The sequence below is a fragment of the Orussus abietinus genome, unplaced genomic scaffold (assembly GCF_000612105.2).
Source record: "Orussus abietinus isolate OABI.00-Male unplaced genomic scaffold, Oabi_2.0 scaffold18, whole genome shotgun sequence".
Classification (NCBI taxonomy): Eukaryota; Metazoa; Arthropoda; class Insecta; order Hymenoptera; family Orussidae; genus Orussus; species Orussus abietinus.
The window spans coordinates 377,439-394,408 of NW_019396011.1; the positions used below are offsets into that span (position 1 = coordinate 377,439).

Consider the following 16,970-nt stretch of genomic DNA (forward strand, 5'->3'; position numbering starts at 1 on the left):
AAAACGACAGGTGGAGTATGCCATTTGGTATAATACCCAATATAATTCGACAGAGCTGTCAATATAAAAACGAACGTTGGTAACGTAGGTATTTAGAAAAATCTTCATTGTCAACGTCGATCAAGTTCCTCAACGTGTTTCACTTCACCTTAATCTTTAAATGCGGATCCCCAGTCCGGTCTCGCAGAGATCGAACCTCGATATCACGATTAAATCCATTTAATCATCTCAGACTTTGTGGTTTTCATGTTGTCAGCGTCGGTTTGTGGGATAAGAGTGTTATACGGTCGATGACAGAACTGGGAATCCAATGGTGGATAATAATGTCGGTAACATAAATATGCCAAACAAAATCCTATCGTCGAACCCACCGTCACATCTGCAATAAAATAAGGACTTGAAACTTGATAAAAGTGGTTATTTTTAAAAGCGTTATCAAGATACGTCGTAGATTTTATATGGATGATACTGTACACGTAGCGTATCGACTCACCTTGCCAGTGGTGATGATAATCACAAGTTCTGCTTATTGCTATGGCGAGAGCGATGCAGAGAGGAAACAGGAAAATACATAGCTTCCAAGATTGCCCTTTTCCTCCTAGACTGAACGTGTGAAGCTTTCCAGCCGAGTATAACGCGACGAAACCAAGACTCGCAAATGCAACTGCGAGACGATATATCCATTAGATGATATTATAATTTATTATTTTCTTATGCTTAAATACGTTTATGCTATGATTGTTGGTTAAATAGATCAACTAAATAATAGTATAGTAAAACCATAAAAAAATATGATGTCGAACGATCTATGTAATGGTACGAAAGATACCACAAAAGCAGTCTCAGTAGAGGTAAATATTTACACGAGGAATGTCCACTGGGAAATGACATTCGTCCATCTTTGACATCGCTAGGATTTCCGGTACATTTAAACTCGGTATTTACTCGTCCATCCGGGAAACATCTCCAATAAAAATCTGGTCTTGGCCTGCCTATGTAATTTACACAACAGAAACTATTGATTTTGGATTTATAGATCAAACTTATGTTAATGAAAACAAACAAAATATCACAAAACTAACAAATGCAGGCCGTTAACGTCATTCCACTGTAAACTTACCCACAATTAGTTTCAATACATCCGTAAGTACACCATTTAATCCTAAAGCCAACGTCACGGCAAAGACCGATTGACAAGCATCGAACTTGTCTTTATTTATTAAGAATGCAAGACAGATGGCAATAGTGGGGAAAATAAATACAAGTGGCTGCAAAAGTAATCAAACAGTTTTTCTTCCTTGAAATGATTAATTTTTGGAAAGAAACGGATAGACAGGTACCCATAATAAAGTAGTCGGCACATAGGGATCCGTTCGAGGGTTTCTGTACAACCATAATTCATCTTCGTGGATTCTTCTTATAAACGGTTCTGCATTTTCTAGCTCCCTATTTACAGCAGACAGTAATTTCATTATCCATACCAAATTTCCTCGCCACTCAGTTTCTAATACATTTTTAAGGTACAAAACTATCTATTATGTATCAGTGTGAACAGGTGAAAATTGTATTTAAGAAGAAGTCAGGCTCGCGAATATATGTATTATGTTAAATATTATAAATTATTGATGTAAAAGTAGTAAAAATCTTAATCTCGCTGCATTATTATGCAGCGTATCGAAAATCGCGCGTCAAGAATTCCAGCACTTTTTCTGACCAGGTATTCCTTTAAACAAATATTAATAAGGCAACAAACGACTTACACGTATATGATTGCCAGAATCGTACGTAAGAAGACGTCAAAACAGAAACCACCCGAAATTCCAATACTTCGCGGCGCGGTCATATTAATAAAATTGTCAAAATCGATAATAGTGAAGGGAGAAGGTGACGTCCGAGCGGGCCGCGGTTCCAGATGGAGCCACCTGACTGACTGTAGGCGAACGCCACATGCGCCTCATCTTATAGGTTATCTACACATCAGTTGCACATCATGCCTTTTTTTCTTGCCGGTTTTACAGTTTTCTACTTGAAATTGAGCTCAGTGGAAACCAGTGGAAACACCTACTTTACTTTCGCGTACTGTTGTCATTCGTACAGTATGGTACAGTAGTCAACGGTGGCAACAGAAATAGCCGTTGGATAACAAATTATTGCCAATTTACAGAAGTGTCATCAGATATTCAACAAACGTTACAGGAAGATGTCGCATATTCAATTCGTCGACGAACTAGTCAAAGAGTATTTACTTTTCAGAGGATTCACCCAAACTTTGAAAGCGTTTGACAACGACTTGAAATCTGAGAAAGAGAAAGGCTTCAGGGTAAGAAAGAAATGAAAACAGGACAATTGTATTATATTACAGTCACTGTCCATTTAGTAATTGTACTTACCGGATTCAAATTATGACAGTAAATATTATGTACTTCGTCGATACCTGTTATAGATATCGTGACATTTTATTAAATATAATGCAACTGTATATCATGAACGATATGCTTTTTATTTAACAGTTTTAAAGTGTACTCATCTCTGTTTTGGTAAGATTGTAAAGTGCATGTAATGACTTTTAGTATCGTTTAGGTTGACAAAATCATCGATCAACTGATGCAATATGTGTATAATTATGATTTGACGGCGCTAAGGGAATTGTGGGGTCACCTAGATACAAAAATGTTCTCTCGCTTAGAAAGTCATTTTATGCCTGCGATTAAGAAGCTGGAAAATGCTGTGTTAAAAATGTACTTGGTTAATGCAGCTGTAAATAACAAACACGACCGAATCCAAGAATTTTTTAATAAAATGACACCAGAATTACAGGGACATTCGGAATGGAAAGACTGGTTTGGTAATATCGTTAAAAATGTCTTAAGCATCTATCACCGAATGTATAATGAGATATTAACAGGCTTAATTTTGGGGTTGTTCAGCTTTGCCGTTTGTAAAAAGTCCAGAAGATAATCCGACGTTCTCCGTGCATTTCAGCCGACAGTGGCAAGACACCATGTTAGTTTCTTTGCACAATCTTCTCTCCGTGATCTTCCAAGTAGGTGAAAGGTAGTTTACGTTATACTTCTTATGCAACCATGAAGCTTTGTATGGGATGTTTTGTTGTACAGGCAAATTCAACATTAATTTGCTATGACTTGTTTGAAACAATACTCGGCGGTGTAACTTAAATTTTTTATCATTCGTAGTGCATGCCACAACCGACGTTACTTGTCATCGATGAGGATACAAACAAATTGAAACGGTTACAACAGGAAAATGAACTGCTGAAACAGGAACTTAACGACAAGACTAAAGTAGAATCTCTGACTGATATTAATCCAGGACCAGTACCACAATATCCTCCCCTAATGGATGACTTCTACATAATTGCTCAGTAAGTTCACTAATAAACTATCAATAAGAAGGGAATGCAAAGAAGGACTAAAACAATGTTTGTTTAGAGAGTCTCCGATATTAGAGAACCCAAAGACATTTAAACGCCTTATCAAGAACATTGGTTCGTCTAGTCCAATATTAGGCAGAAAATCTATAACAGGCCCAAAGAAGCAACCAGAGCTGGAAGCAGGCATCACAAAACGAACAAATATCAAAGGGAGAGCAAATTCTCAAAATAAGTCGGAGATGATGACAAAACGGAGTACAAGTTGTGACTCGAGGCTTGCTACCTCGAGGAAGAGAGACTCGTCCGTTGACACTGCTCTTGAAAGAAAAAGTAAAGACAAGTTCGATGCCAGCTATATTCTCCTAAGTCAGGTGTGTCTCGGGGTTAAAAATATTTGTAATTCTGTATAAAAGGGAATTTTTACAACTTTATTTTTAGGAAGAGTACACCGAACACAAAACTTCGATCATTCAGTGCAAAAGTAACGCCAGTGGCTCCTATGTTGCAACCGGTGATGCAGATGGTGTCATTAAAGTATGGACACCTATTCCGTCTCCAAAGTAATTATAATATTTATCTTAATTTAATGACTTCCATTAACTGAGTGATTATATCATATTTTTTATTATCACAGAACAGTTGCTACCTTTATTTCAACAACGACTAATTCAAACAAGGCTGTTACAGCTTTGGATTGGATATCGAAGAACGAAAGATATTTTCTCCACGGTGATAATAACGGTCTTATTCAATTACACGACACGCGTGATTGCAAGACAATTTGGGAAATTCAACACGAAGGGTCGCGCGTGGTTACTCTTTTGTGTAGTCCTACCGAGTCGACGTTTGTATGTTCGGTGTCCAGTCCTAACGAAGGCAGGTTACTATTATACGACATCAAAACAAAAAAGCTAGAGCGAACCTTGCCTTTAGAGCAAAATTTGACGGCTTTATGCTCTACTTTCAATCACAATGGGCAACTTCTTATAACGGGCTTGTCCAATGGGAACATATTGATACATGATCTCAGACGTTACGAAATTATTGACAATTTCAATTGCCACTCCAGCCCTGTTATCGATATCGAGCCAGTGAATGACTTTACTAAAATCTGTACTCAAAGCGAGGACGGGAAATTGTGCCAAAGAAGTTTAAGCCCGTCAAATAAAGTTGTTTGGGAGACAAAGATCAAAATAGAGAAGAACGCAGTGCATGGTAAGCTCTTTACTTTCGATCAGAGCGGTAATCACATGTTGATCTGCACCCGCACCGGAGGAAATATTTACAAGGTTAGTTAATTGATGCCGACGATGATACCGTCACGTTACACAGACAAAAATTGTTAGTTTTAACGTTGAAACATTACAGATGCCTCCATTAAGTCAAGGGAAGATTTTGGAACTGGGAGGACATAAAGGTACCCTCTGTTGCGATTGGTCCACTGCCAATCAATCGGGAACCTGTATCACCGGTGGCGCGGAAGGAAAGGCACGAGTCTCGACATTACTTTCACCATGATACAAAAGCAAAATTAGTATGTGCATAAATTCTTAATGTACAGGAAGAGTGGAGCAGTTTCGTGAGATTCGGGAGATCCGGAAGATCGGGTGGTAGGATAAGTTCAACGTCAATTCCACAAATTGTACTATTTTTCAAGGTACATTTTAGGAAAACCCGTTTCATTGGTTTTCTTAATACTGAACGGAGATCAATCGAACTAGCATTGACTTGTAGATAATGTGCAACTGTAAAAAAAAAATGTTTGAATCACTGTAAGGTTTATTATCAAATGATTTCGAGATTATACTGATTTGACGTCATTATTCGACTGAATACAGAGCAATGCGTAAGCAACTTAATCCTGTCTTCGAAATTCAACAAGAAAAAAGTTTTATGTGTTGGTTACGCATTGACCAACGATGAAAAGGTGCAGCCATATCAAGTTGAGGAGACCAATAGCGCCTGAGAGCTTCGTTCAATTCAGATGGAGTAATAGGTTTTGTCACGTTACCCTGCAATGCAAATAAGAGAAAAGTATTTAAACATACTTTATTTATTTTATGTATCTAACATAATAATATAAAGCAAAGCCACCTCCAATTTGATAGCTGTTTACCTTACTATGTTGATAGGGCTTGTATGTGTATGGGTTGAAAAAACTAAGCCTAAGCCTGTCAATGGAATCACCGTGTATTTTAAATTGATCTTGTCGTACTAATAACGTAAGGTCAATAATCTGTGCTACAGTTTCATATGCAAAATATCCTAAAATACTATACCCTTGTTTGGATATTACGATGTCACCTGCAAAATAAATCATGAATTTCATGCAGAAATATTGCTCGAAATAGTAAAAGGTAAAAGGAAACTAAATATCTGTAGTACCATCTGGACAAATCCAATCACTGAATTTGTGTCTATTTTTATTTGCAAAAGATATACTCCGTGCCTTGCTAAATTCAATATAACGAGCTTCGTCCATTTTTCTAGACATCATTTCTGCACGAAGGTGTCTGTTGTGTTTAACATGATCTATTACAGAACTATTTTCCAATAATTCGCCAGTTGTGTCAATGAGATTAAGGAAGCCATCATATGGGCGCTTGTGTAACTGACTATCTACTCGATCAAAGTCTGGTATATCATCAGACGACTCGGATGGCATTAACTTACTCACTGAAGATTTAAATTCTTTCAACCCTAAACAGAAAGGAAGAAAGTTCAAATGTAAACTTCTGTGATGAATTCCAAATCAACCTTCAAGCAATGGATTCTGACTTACTTAAATACTTTAAAAGTCGTTGCAGCTTCACCTTATCCTTCCGCAAAAGGAAGAGGAAGTCTTCTGCATTAACTACGTTACTGCCACGTTTATCCGCGATTTCACATGCTCTGTTAACAATAATTCGCATTTGACGCAAAACGACGTCTTCGATTATTTTGGCAGACTCTATGAGAGGTTCCGAGCAGTCTCCAAAGCCATGCATCATGTGTCTAATCTCTGAATTGAAAAACACTGACATCAATCCATTTCAATTTATAATGTGAATAATGTAAATAATTGTTTTAATGTTTACAACTTACCCATTGTATAATTACTTGGTTCATTTCTACAATCGTAATCGTTTACGGATTTCGGAAATGAAACCTCTGCCATCGTTGACGTTTATTGTATGCGTTTAAAAGCAGCAAAATGTTAAATATTTTGGGTGTGTTGAATTAATTATTACAAACAATAATCACATTTACGTCGTCCGAGTCGTCACACGGACATCTCCTAGCACTCCTAGCGGTTTCCCACTAAAATTCTACCACACTTCGCTTGGATATACCTTGTCCAATGTTGGCAAGGAAGAAGTTCAGGCTCGAAGCGTGGAATAATTTCGGTGATACCTACTAGGCGGTAGCACTTACTTAATAGTGACAAAAGCCGAAATAAGGACACTCTTCTACTACTCTCTAGATACTCCATGATATTCGCACACATGCACACCTGTGCCACATAGCGTAGGTCGCGGCGCCATTTTAAAATCTAGAGTGCGAAGTAGGTATTTCTTATTTGCGAGAAAAAATCGTGTCAAGTCGCAGTCTCGTTATGTGACCCAATGAGTCAATGCGAATTCGGCGACATCTCGTTAACCTCGTTATCTGCTTTTTGTCAAGCCAATTCCGTATAATGATAATTATCAATGAAGAGGAAGAACCTTCAGCGATTGAGATAAGCGATGACGGCTATGACCAAAAAGCCGATCAGACCAAAAAGATGGCGGACTGACGTCGAGTGAAGTATGACGATTTTGCGAATTAGCTCAGCTTTCAATGTCCTGGAGCCGTCGATTTCAGCAATCAACGTTTCGCGTTAATGGACAACAGGTCTGCGGAAAGCTTCGGCTGGTTTCGAAAATATTTCCGTAAGTGTTTCACCTTAAACTGGACAGTAGTCCAAAACTGGTGGCTTTTTAAATCTCGGGCTAACGGGTCACCTTAAGATCGTTGCCTGTTAAACAAAAAAATTAACGATCTCTGATACTTCGCCTTGTAGACGGTCTCGTGGCCTTGGGCTCTCGTTACAGCCCACTGGAACGAACTGTCACGTCAACTTGATATGCGGACCAAATTAATGAGCTAAGCCTCGTCAACGGATTCAACCTCCTCTGAGAGACCGTTGTCTTGGTAGAGGTTACTCCTGGTTGATTATCACCGATGCTCTGGTCACTGTTAAGCAATAACTAACTTGCACTGGCTGTAAGCGAACAGGGAATCGTAATCTGTGAATGACATCAGACCTGGAATAACACAACAGCACAATGGAGAAATTTGCTGTGGACCTTGACAAAGTATTGGACGACTTTGAATTTAATGAAGGTTAGAATATGTCCAGAATTTTGTTAGTTGAATTTAGTGATCTGATAAAAGTGAACAATGAGGTCTCATTGTACGGCCTTGGCTTAAGCTTATCCACTGGCTCTGCAATTGTTTTGCCATATTTTCTACCTTCCGTAGTCTGGAAGTCCCTTAATTTAAGGTAATATGAAATAGTGTAGAGAAGGTTTTACATTTTACAGATCGAGCAGAGCAGATCGCATCCAATGTTCCATCATCGAATCAACACGGTGTGTCATCGTTTGAAGCATTGGGAGAGAGTTCAAGTTCAAAGGTTTACAACGATCGAGCAAAAGATCTGGATGCTGTAAATAGTACTCAATGCGACAGCACAGCATCATTGGAAAACTACATAGAATCTCAATTAGAGGATACTTTTGAAAAGAATATCCTATTGGAACAGAACAGTAATGATCCAAACATCAGCAAGGTGGAGTCATCTTTAGAAAACATTCATTCCTTAAATCATTTTTGTACGCATGAACAAGAGACCGATGGTAAGGTTCAGCCTAAGCAATGCATCGAGGTACATGATACCGAGCCAGTTTCCCTAACGATTCACAATGACATATCGCGATTGCTCCTGCAGAAACGGCAGAATGAAACATCGAGTGTCAAGGTCCAGAACAGCTATGATAAAAAGCTGAATCAATCAAATGTTAAACCCAGTGTCAGCAATGTGTTCAGTAGTTTGAATGAATATATAAACGCACCAGGTGTGCATTTAGGCTATGTGGATGGTACAATAAAGAAGTCAGATTCCATAGATTCCTTAGGGGAAGTAAGCATGACCGAATCCTCTGTGAATGTTATATCTAATAAAGATTCTAGTGTTACGGAAAACAATTCAGTTGAAAGTGAGGTTAATTTAACAAGCAATGAAACAAGTGAGGCAAGTGCAAAGAATATACCTAATAACGAACCATCGAGGTATCAAAACATTTTGTTACCAGTAAAACTTGATACATTTGACACTGACAAAGTTAGTACCGCTTTAAATCATAAAGTGGTGGAAAATGAACAAGTACCTCTGAATGGTGCAGAAAGTAATGAAAAGATATGTTCTGATAATACATCAGAGGGCACGGAAAGACCAGCTGGCTTTAAGAGTATCATCGACCAACCTGAACATGTGTACGAGAATGTGTATATTGGCACCGATATTCCCAAGGCTCAAGAATTATATGTAGCAATTAATAAGGTGAAATTAAAGGAGAGAGAACCAAGGGAACAAGAGGAAGCTAAACACACCTATGAGAATATAGATTTTGACGATCCAAAGAGAATTCTACCATCCAGTGAGAATACAAATATATATGAATGCATCTACATTGGAAACAGGGAAAATATGCCAGAAACCACAACAGAATTAGAAATTGCAGCTAAGAATATGACAGATCAATTGTATATTAGTAAAAAGAGTACAGAATCGGAAACGAAGTCTGTCGATACCACAAAGCTTGTTTTCCAGACCATAAAACTGAATGCTCAACAGTCTAATCACAAGCCAGTGAGTTTTGGACATATCGACGACTTGTCAGAGGAAGAATTGAACAAGTACTTGGCGGAGCTGGAAGCTGAAGAGAGAGAGAAAAAAAGTGACTCATTTTATGATAGTTCTTCGGTGCCAGAGTCGTACCCCGAATCAAGTGACAATTTTTCACAAAGCAAGTTTCCAAAGTCACACGACGATGAGGATGTAAACGAGGCACCAATATTTGAAAACGTGACCATAGGCGAGCTGCCAGAAGTATCAGAGGAAAGGCTCCAAGAGAAGGCAAAGAAATTTCCCGTTATTGACTACAGTAAAAGCGGTCCCAGCACGGAAGTAACAAATGATTTCTTAGTGAGGAAGGATTCAGAAAAATTTCACGAACGTGTAAAAGTTATTTCAGAGATAAAGGAGGACAAAGGAAGAGGAAGAAAATATAAAAAGACAGATGAGAGGATTCGGAAAACCTCGGACAGTAGTGAATCTGTAACTGTGAATTCTTTGCAGGATGAGCAAACGAGCAGTGGGGAAAATTCTCTACCCACAGGTAAAGTGGAAAACTCTGACGTTCCGTCAACTGGTTCTATTGAAGTTATTAAAAGCCCAAACGGTGATTCGCGAATTTCAGGACAGAAATCTCACTCGGAGAGTCAAATAGACCAAGAAACGGAACGTGTCATAGCAAATAACATAGACAAATTACACAATTCCGAGCAAAGTGAATTATCGAAAACCATAGAATCTGGTGATGGTGCATCCGTAGATAGTTGGACAGATGAAAAAGATGTATCTATACGTTCAAGCAGTACTTGTGGTATCATCGATGGTGGTAAACCAGAAATCAATGCCATAACCATTGAAAATAACGATTCTGCCAATTTAGGTGAAACCCTTGGTGATAGTGGTCCGGAATCTGTGATGGTTGTGCCAGAAAGTTCAGAGGTGGTGCAAAAGTGCATGGAGAACGATACGAAGCAAAACGAGACCAGTGAAGACGACACGGATAGACCTTCTAGGCCCCAAACGTTAGATATTGTTTCAACCGTTAACATGGATGAACAACCAACGATAGGTAAGGGATAACTTATCCTCTGCTTCTAACGTCCAGATAAATTTAATGGTAACAGTTTTTATTAGCAAACACTTAACATGAAAAATATTTATGTATTGATGTGTATAACTATCTGTTACCGATGATTTTTGTCACTCAGCATTCCCCTGCACAATCATTTGTTTGTTTTCATTGCAAGTGTAGGCAGATAGCTAACTTATCAGTTCCCACGTAACACATGCACAGTCTGACTGTTTTAGTGGATCAGCAGTTCAGTTGTCTTTTATGATAATGCTCCATTTATGGAGCATGGACTTCTCAAGCACTGCAAAAGCTGTTAGCTTAGATTTGTATCATGGTACAAAGGTTCAGGGAACTCGTATTAAGAGTCCAACTAGTCTTAATACCAGTTACCGATCCTCCGAAAGAATAGGAATAAGTGACAGTTATTCGAAACTCGATATCGATGCCGTTTCAAGGGTTCTCAAACGTTACTCCAGGAAGTCAGCCATCGGCGGAAATGGAGGAGAACGTCGAACCGGAAAGAGCACCTTCTCCGGATGCGTCAGAAAATTCCTCGATGGACATCGGTACCGTACTCGGGAAACAACCACCATTCTGGGTTCCGGACAACGATGCTCCTACTTGTATGCTGTGCGACATTAAATTCACCGTTCTAAAAAGACGTCACCACTGTCGAGCTTGTGGCAAAGTAAGCCAAACGTTGTGACTTAAGGAGGTGCGAAAGTGGCATCCGATGAATCAATCGTTCGTGAAATTTTTTTTCGAACTGGGTGTATCAAATCGTTTTAAATTTAGTTTCACGAACGAGACCTCTTTGAGACCACTTTCCCGTCACCATAACGTTATTTAATTTCCCATGTATCTCAATATTCAAATTTGTAGGTTCTATGCAGTAAATGCTGCAGTAGGAAGTACAAGCTTCAGTACCAAGGCAATGCCGATTCTCGCGTCTGCATACCCTGTTATCATCATCTCGTTAAAGGTAATTAGAAGAATTGCGCATAGACAAATCGTAGGATGTTTTCGGGAGCAAGAAGATTATTTAAAAGGGCTCAATTGCTATCTTATTGACACATCAGCGGAAAATGACAGTGGATCCGGGGACTGGTCGGTTGGATATCCAAGCAATGCCGGAGGTGACATCAACTCACCCCAGGTACGTAGAAAGGTCGTGGCCTTCCCTTTAGCTTGATTCTTTCCAGTTAAGTAATTAGAAAAGAAGGCAATGCAGCCTGTGATTTTCCCTCAAAAGAACTAATTTATACGATTACGACTGACCCCCCTAATTTTGTGCTTCCACTTAGAAAACACAATTAGCAATTTCTTAGTCACACCCTGTAACAACTTGTTGAATACCTCTTTTCTCTATTTCCATCCTTTAAGCGAGCCTGGGTCCAGCGTCGCGCTGGATCCTCGTCGCTTACTTCTCTAGAATCTGGTAATAGCTCTCGATCTTACTTCGCTGGACGTTTCGGGCGATTGATCGCACGGTAGAGCATCCTGCACTTTAATCTCGTTTGAGGGGACGAGAAAGTGGCATCGTATACCTTGACGGCTGAATTCTATTTTGACTCTTCCCAGAGTCCTTTGATTCAATTATCTGCTCTTAGTTCTCTCAGTTGACAAGTGTACCGAGCTATCTGAAAGTAATTCCTCTATAGTTGTCAGCTGATATCCGGTATAGCTGTTATCCGCGCGCGGCTCGATGTACCGTCAAACATACGATTCTAGGTGATAAAGTGCGTTCCCTTCGTCGTAGTACACTTTGCATGGCAGAGCCGCGATGCACCGTGCAGCATGGTTTTATTCGAAGGTTAACGCTTCTTCTCGCGTTGACGTTACCACCAGAAAGAAAAGAACGTTCTCTCTTTGGTTTGCTAGTCAATGTAATCTGGTTGAATCGGTGTGCCTAATCGAGCAAACGCCAGAGTTTGGAGTATTCGACAAATGGTTATAGGGGAGACAGCCTAATCCAAATAATCCGATGGAGTACTGTTCGACTATACCGCCTTTGCAACAGTTAGCCGGTGGATTGCCACCACCTCCCACCGTCATGGTGCCCGTTGGAGTGCTCAAAAGAGAAGGCAGCACCAAGCAACGCTCCGAAGGGCAGAAGTCTGTCATGTTTAGCGACGGTGAGTACCGACCTACGACCAGATTCTATACTGCTTTTCGCGGACTGGTTTTAACAGGGTACGCATGAACGTAGCAGGGTACGGCGATAGTGGAGCTACAAACGGAAATATCCTAGCCTAGGAGGAATGGCTCGTGTACACGTGCACGGATTCGCGTTGCGTTATATCTTGGAAAGGAACGAGTCATTGAGAAGCGAAAATACCGCAAGGTCCAAGGACCTGTTTTTACAGAGGTCCAGGTACATTGTGCCTGGTTCACCGGTGAACGAGACCTAGTTCTTCGTATCTTCGTTTCCCAATTTTTCCGACTGTCCGATACATACGTCCACAAACTGATCCAACACTCGGTGAATCGTACACAATACAGTTTTTATTTGTACAGACACATTTTATCCGATCGGTTCAACTCCGTCCCCCGGTCCACCTTTTCATCATCTGTTTCTCCATCGGTTGTCTTCGTCTTTGACTCCTGGAACGACGGTCTACGTCCCATCCCGTTTCTTTTGTTTTGACACACCTGTAACTAAAACACAGGAATAAGGCCTGGCTGTGACCTGACAGAGCTCGATGCTTCCTGGGACATGAAGCTGTGTCGGAAGCCGGGAAGCAAGAGAGTGCCCACGCCGGGGCCGACGACGATGGCTCCGAACGCTTCCAAGAGGCTGAACCTGCCGCCGGTGGACCCTCGCACCAACAGCTACGTCCCCTTGGATTCCGGGATGCTTCCACCGACCGTCACCATCCATAAAGGCCGTAAGACTCCTAGAGACTCCCTAAGAATTAAATCGAGTCGTCGTTCGGTTATCAATTAATTAATTGACCCTTGCATCGGTTTACAGAAGTGACATACCATGACGTGACAGACGAGGCGTGCCTCTACAAGTCGCTGAGAAACGAGTGCGAGCCTCCGGTAATGTTTGCCATTAACAGGAATCTCTTTGCATACGTCAAAATCGTTAATCGTAAGTGCAAGGACACTCTCGTCGTCGCTTTCGTTTCGATCTCCTTGGCTACAGGGTCTTCGTTATTTCCGTTTCAGTGAATTGCTGCGTGAACAGAACGTGTTGGAACGTCACCTCCAAAGGCCTGGTCTGCGTAGGCCAGGACGAGGTCGTGTTGCTCGTCGAAACCTTGCCCGACGAGAACCAGATTCCCAAAGACCTGTTCGTACATATCAATCAGATATACTTGGAGGCAATGAAAGGTTGTACCATCTTTATTCCTGCTATTCAAAGCGAGGCAAAGGAACCGCGCTGATCGTTGACACCGCTTTCGACGTTTCAGGAAACACGATCACGGAGCTCGGAGTTTCCATTCATCAAGGCGGCCACCTTTTAGGGTCGAGAGAACACGCAGGTTTCCTCTTCATTCGCCAGACATTCCAATGCTTACAGAAAATGGTTCTGCCACCGGCTCCGTTCCTTATTGGTCTTCTGGTTCATAGGTAACGATTGGGGTCGCTTTTTTTTCGGATTTGCGGCCAAACCGCTGCGTGTCGCGAAAGAGATGCCGGCGACCAGGAAAGAAAAAAAAATTACTGGGAAGTGGGAATTATGTTTGTTTAAAATCCTTTCAGATGGGAGACACCCTGGGCCAAAGTTTTTCCTCTTCGGCTCGTTTTACGCCTCGGAGCCGAGTACCGGTATTATCCCTGCCCGTTGGTCTCGGTGCGGTTTCGAGACGCCGTGTACTTCGAAATCGGCCATACGATCATGAAAGTGCTCGCCGATTTCCGTAACTTTGCTTACACCTTGCCCGGGGTTCGGGGCCTGACGATTCACATGCAGGACACGACGACGGACGTCATGTTCCCCAGGAACAGATACGACCAAGTAATAAGGGGGTTAAACAATTCGAACGACCATGTGCTAGCTTATGCGTCAAATTTCAGCGTATCCGCGGATTCGCACTTGGTCTGTATTCAGACTAATTCAGGGGACGAAAGTAGCTACCAAACGCAAGCTATCAACATCCACAACAAGCCGAGGCGGGGTATGCACATTGTTCCATCGCGTTTTATCCATTCTTCCTTTTGTATTGTAATTTATGATAATCTTTTAATATTTAATTCAGTTACCGCGGCTAGTTTTGTCGTCATCAATGGAGCTTTGAAATCCTCGATGGGACTCTCGGCGAAATCTAGCATCGTAGAGGATGGCCTGATGGTTCAAATCATGCCGGAAAAAATGGAGGCTCTAAAAGCGGCGCTGAAAAATATGCAGGACTTCTCCATTGGCTGCGGCAGACAGGGAGCTCCCGAACCCGACGAGATCGTTAACATTAAATGGGTGGACAATGATACACAGTTTAACCTGGGGTAAGTTAAAACGAGCTACCGTTTCCGATTTTTTTAACTGATGGCTTTACTCCTCTTCAGAGTCAAAAGTCCGATAGACGGCAGATCGATGGATGGCGTTCCATCTATTAGAGTCCACAATGGCATTGATTACACGGGGACGAACAGGCTCATTCGATGGACGGAAGTATTTATTATCATGGTAAGTGTTCGGATAAGGGATATCGGAATAGAGTTACGAATTAGCGAAACGATAAGGAAAGTAACAGAACTTTTTTTCGCTAGTCCGACGACCATCCGAACGGTGTTCACGATCCAGTCGACATAAATAAATTATCCGAAAGTATTGCCCGAGCTGCGTGCACGGCGTTGGTGAAATTACTGGATCTTCTGGCGACTGCAGGGCTCACGAAACTCGCGGTCAGAACGACCATCCACGCTGACAATGTGAGAACGCTGAAAGACAAAAGAATTCACTGAGCGGAGAAGCAACAAGTTGTCTCCCTTGTATTACGTTGAGAAACTTATTTCTCAATTTGATGAATGGGAATTTTTATCCAGGTTGGAGTTTAATGGGGGAAACGCGTTAAATTCCAGGTGGGGTACGAAGCTGGGAGCGGGGGCACGAGATTGCCGCCCATTTATATGAACAGTCTGGACAACGAATTGATCCAGGTTCTTCACAAGGCTGCCCAGAGCTGTCAGGACACTTACACCGTGCTGGAGCTGATATTTTATGTACTGGACGACTGAGAACCATTGCGTTTGGGACCTGTCCGTCATCGACGTTGGCCCTGTCAGAAGAACAGATCATTGCTTCGCCCTCCCGCGACGTGCAATTACGGTTTATGACCCATGTAAAATTTATGCCGCGAGGGATTACCAAAATGCGCACGGCGCCAATTTTCAATCTAGCTAAATCGGGACTCGAGTCCCACGTTTGCGACCGAGCGTTACAACCAGCCTTTTTAATGTCTCCGTTTTCCGGCGGTGTTCCATTTTTCACACCCCAAATGTACTTTTGGATCAACCGAGACTAATTTGAATTCCATCGGTGAGAAGGACGACTACTCGTTCGTTTTTGGGATGAATCGAGAACTTGACGTATCGAGACTTTGTAGACAATGCCAAATGTCTTTCTTTTTAATTCACTCTTGTCAGTGGAAGGATTTTATTTGCCAAAGACATTTCTTGTTCGGCACGCTCGGTCCTTGCTAAAGATTCTACATTACAAAAACGTATCCGTAAAACTTGATTTCCAAGTCTGATTTCGTTTCGTAACGCCGTAACGTAGGAACGAAAATGGAAATGGAAGCGGTAGCTAGACGCAGATCCGCTGCTAGTTGAATTCCGGAGTGAGGATCAATTAGTTGCAACGAATTTGTAATTATTTGTAAAGTGACCGTAATCGAGTCAAGCTAGGCGAGTTAGGTGAACCACGGGGTACAGAGGTTGCACTCGAAGAGGACGTATCGTCACCGGGGACGTCTTTTTACTATCTGTTGTTTCATATGTCAAAACCTTTTACGGTACTAGATTTACAGTTTGTTACTTTGTACAGCTTGCTCACGCGTGCAACTTAAAAGTTTAATATAATACGTTATTGTAGTATTAATCCTGTACTCAAATGATATTACGTTGTACATTGTTCACCCTCGTTCTTTAAGTCGAAAATTTCCCAAGAAATATTTAATCGTTAGCATTTTGACCACCTCTCCAACAGGGTGCGTTTAAGGTTGAGGGGCTTGTGAACATTTCATACTCGAAGACCCTAAAAGGTCTGAATCCCAAATGGAAATTTAACCCAAACGATTCTCGTACCACGCTCTTCGTTTCCATTTCAGGCACTCCAAGAGAAAGGAAAAGAGTCATTGTCCCGATCCGCTGATAAATTACATCTAAACCGTGTATATATGATTGAAAAAATAAATTGTACATATTAGAGTACGTTTCCTTCGGCAGGGAGGTGAAAGTATCTTTCCAAATTTTGCGAGATCTTTTGGGGCTGTGGATCGTGTTTAACCCTTTTAGTGGTGTACAACGATATATCACCGTCTCACAAATCTAACGACTTCGGATTAACGATCGATAACGAAGGCTCACGTGAAATTTTTCAAAAGTTTCATGGCTTTCGGTGTCGATCGTTGATTCGAAATTGGCGGGCGAAGCGGTGGCGTCCCCCGGCGAGCCCTGGCGGA

At 41.3% G+C, this 16,970-nt stretch overlaps 4 protein-coding genes across 11 annotated transcripts; 2 read left to right on the top strand and 2 right to left on the bottom strand.

Moving 5' to 3' along the window:
- Positions 1–170: 170 nt before the first annotated feature.
- LOC105700381 (phospholipid phosphatase 5) lies at positions 171–1,911 on the bottom strand. Its single transcript, XM_012426181.1, has 6 exons — positions 1,761–1,911; positions 1,341–1,446; positions 1,121–1,268; positions 864–992; positions 494–664; positions 171–379 (listed from the first exon to the last, which is right to left on the bottom strand). The coding sequence occupies exons 1-6, from the start codon at positions 1,841–1,843 to the stop codon at positions 210–212; spliced, it is 807 nt and encodes a 268-aa protein (XP_012281604.1). The 5' UTR covers positions 1,844–1,911; the 3' UTR covers positions 171–209.
- LOC105700379 (WD repeat-containing protein 91) lies at positions 987–5,201 on the top strand. The gene is made up of 9 exons (XM_012426178.2): positions 987–1,143; positions 2,019–2,320; positions 2,581–2,845; positions 2,928–3,043; positions 3,195–3,382; positions 3,450–3,762; positions 3,830–3,951; positions 4,026–4,680; positions 4,760–5,201. Exons 2-9 carry the CDS (start codon positions 2,201–2,203, stop codon positions 4,907–4,909), a joined length of 1,929 nt encoding a protein of 642 aa, XP_012281601.1. The 5' UTR covers positions 987–1,143; positions 2,019–2,200; the 3' UTR covers positions 4,910–5,201.
- LOC105700380 (transcription initiation protein SPT3 homolog) lies at positions 5,027–6,822 on the bottom strand. 2 transcript variants are annotated; one of them, XM_012426180.2, is made up of 6 exons: positions 6,476–6,822; positions 6,174–6,392; positions 5,777–6,091; positions 5,671–5,695; positions 5,508–5,562; positions 5,027–5,403 (listed from the first exon to the last, which is right to left on the bottom strand). In XM_012426180.2, exons 1-6 carry the CDS (start codon positions 6,546–6,548, stop codon positions 5,266–5,268), a joined length of 825 nt encoding a protein of 274 aa, XP_012281603.1. In that variant the 5' UTR covers positions 6,549–6,822; the 3' UTR covers positions 5,027–5,265. The 2 variants fall into 2 exon arrangements, with proteins under 2 accessions (XP_012281603.1, XP_012281602.1); XM_012426179.2 differs by having other exon boundaries at positions 5,508–5,695; positions 6,476–6,818.
- Positions 6,823–6,922: 100 nt separating this feature from the next.
- Positions 6,923–16,733, top strand: LOC105700326 (zinc finger FYVE domain-containing protein 9). 7 transcript variants are annotated; one of them, XM_012426077.2, is made up of 17 exons: positions 6,923–7,302; positions 7,434–7,756; positions 7,957–10,080; positions 10,150–10,338; positions 10,797–11,029; positions 11,224–11,323; positions 11,421–11,497; positions 12,299–12,476; positions 13,011–13,229; positions 13,316–13,438; positions 13,516–13,680; positions 13,761–13,920; positions 14,053–14,468; positions 14,550–14,793; positions 14,854–14,974; positions 15,058–15,219; positions 15,370–16,733. In XM_012426077.2, exons 2-17 carry the CDS (start codon positions 7,699–7,701, stop codon positions 15,523–15,525), a joined length of 4,725 nt encoding a protein of 1,574 aa, XP_012281500.1. In that variant the 5' UTR covers positions 6,923–7,302; positions 7,434–7,698; the 3' UTR covers positions 15,526–16,733. The 7 variants fall into 7 exon arrangements, with proteins under 7 accessions (XP_012281500.1, XP_012281501.1, XP_012281495.1 ...); XM_012426078.2 differs by having other exon boundaries at positions 7,957–9,813; positions 9,895–10,338; XM_012426072.2 differs by having other exon boundaries at positions 7,957–10,338.
- The last annotated feature ends 237 nt before the right edge of the window (positions 16,734–16,970 follow it).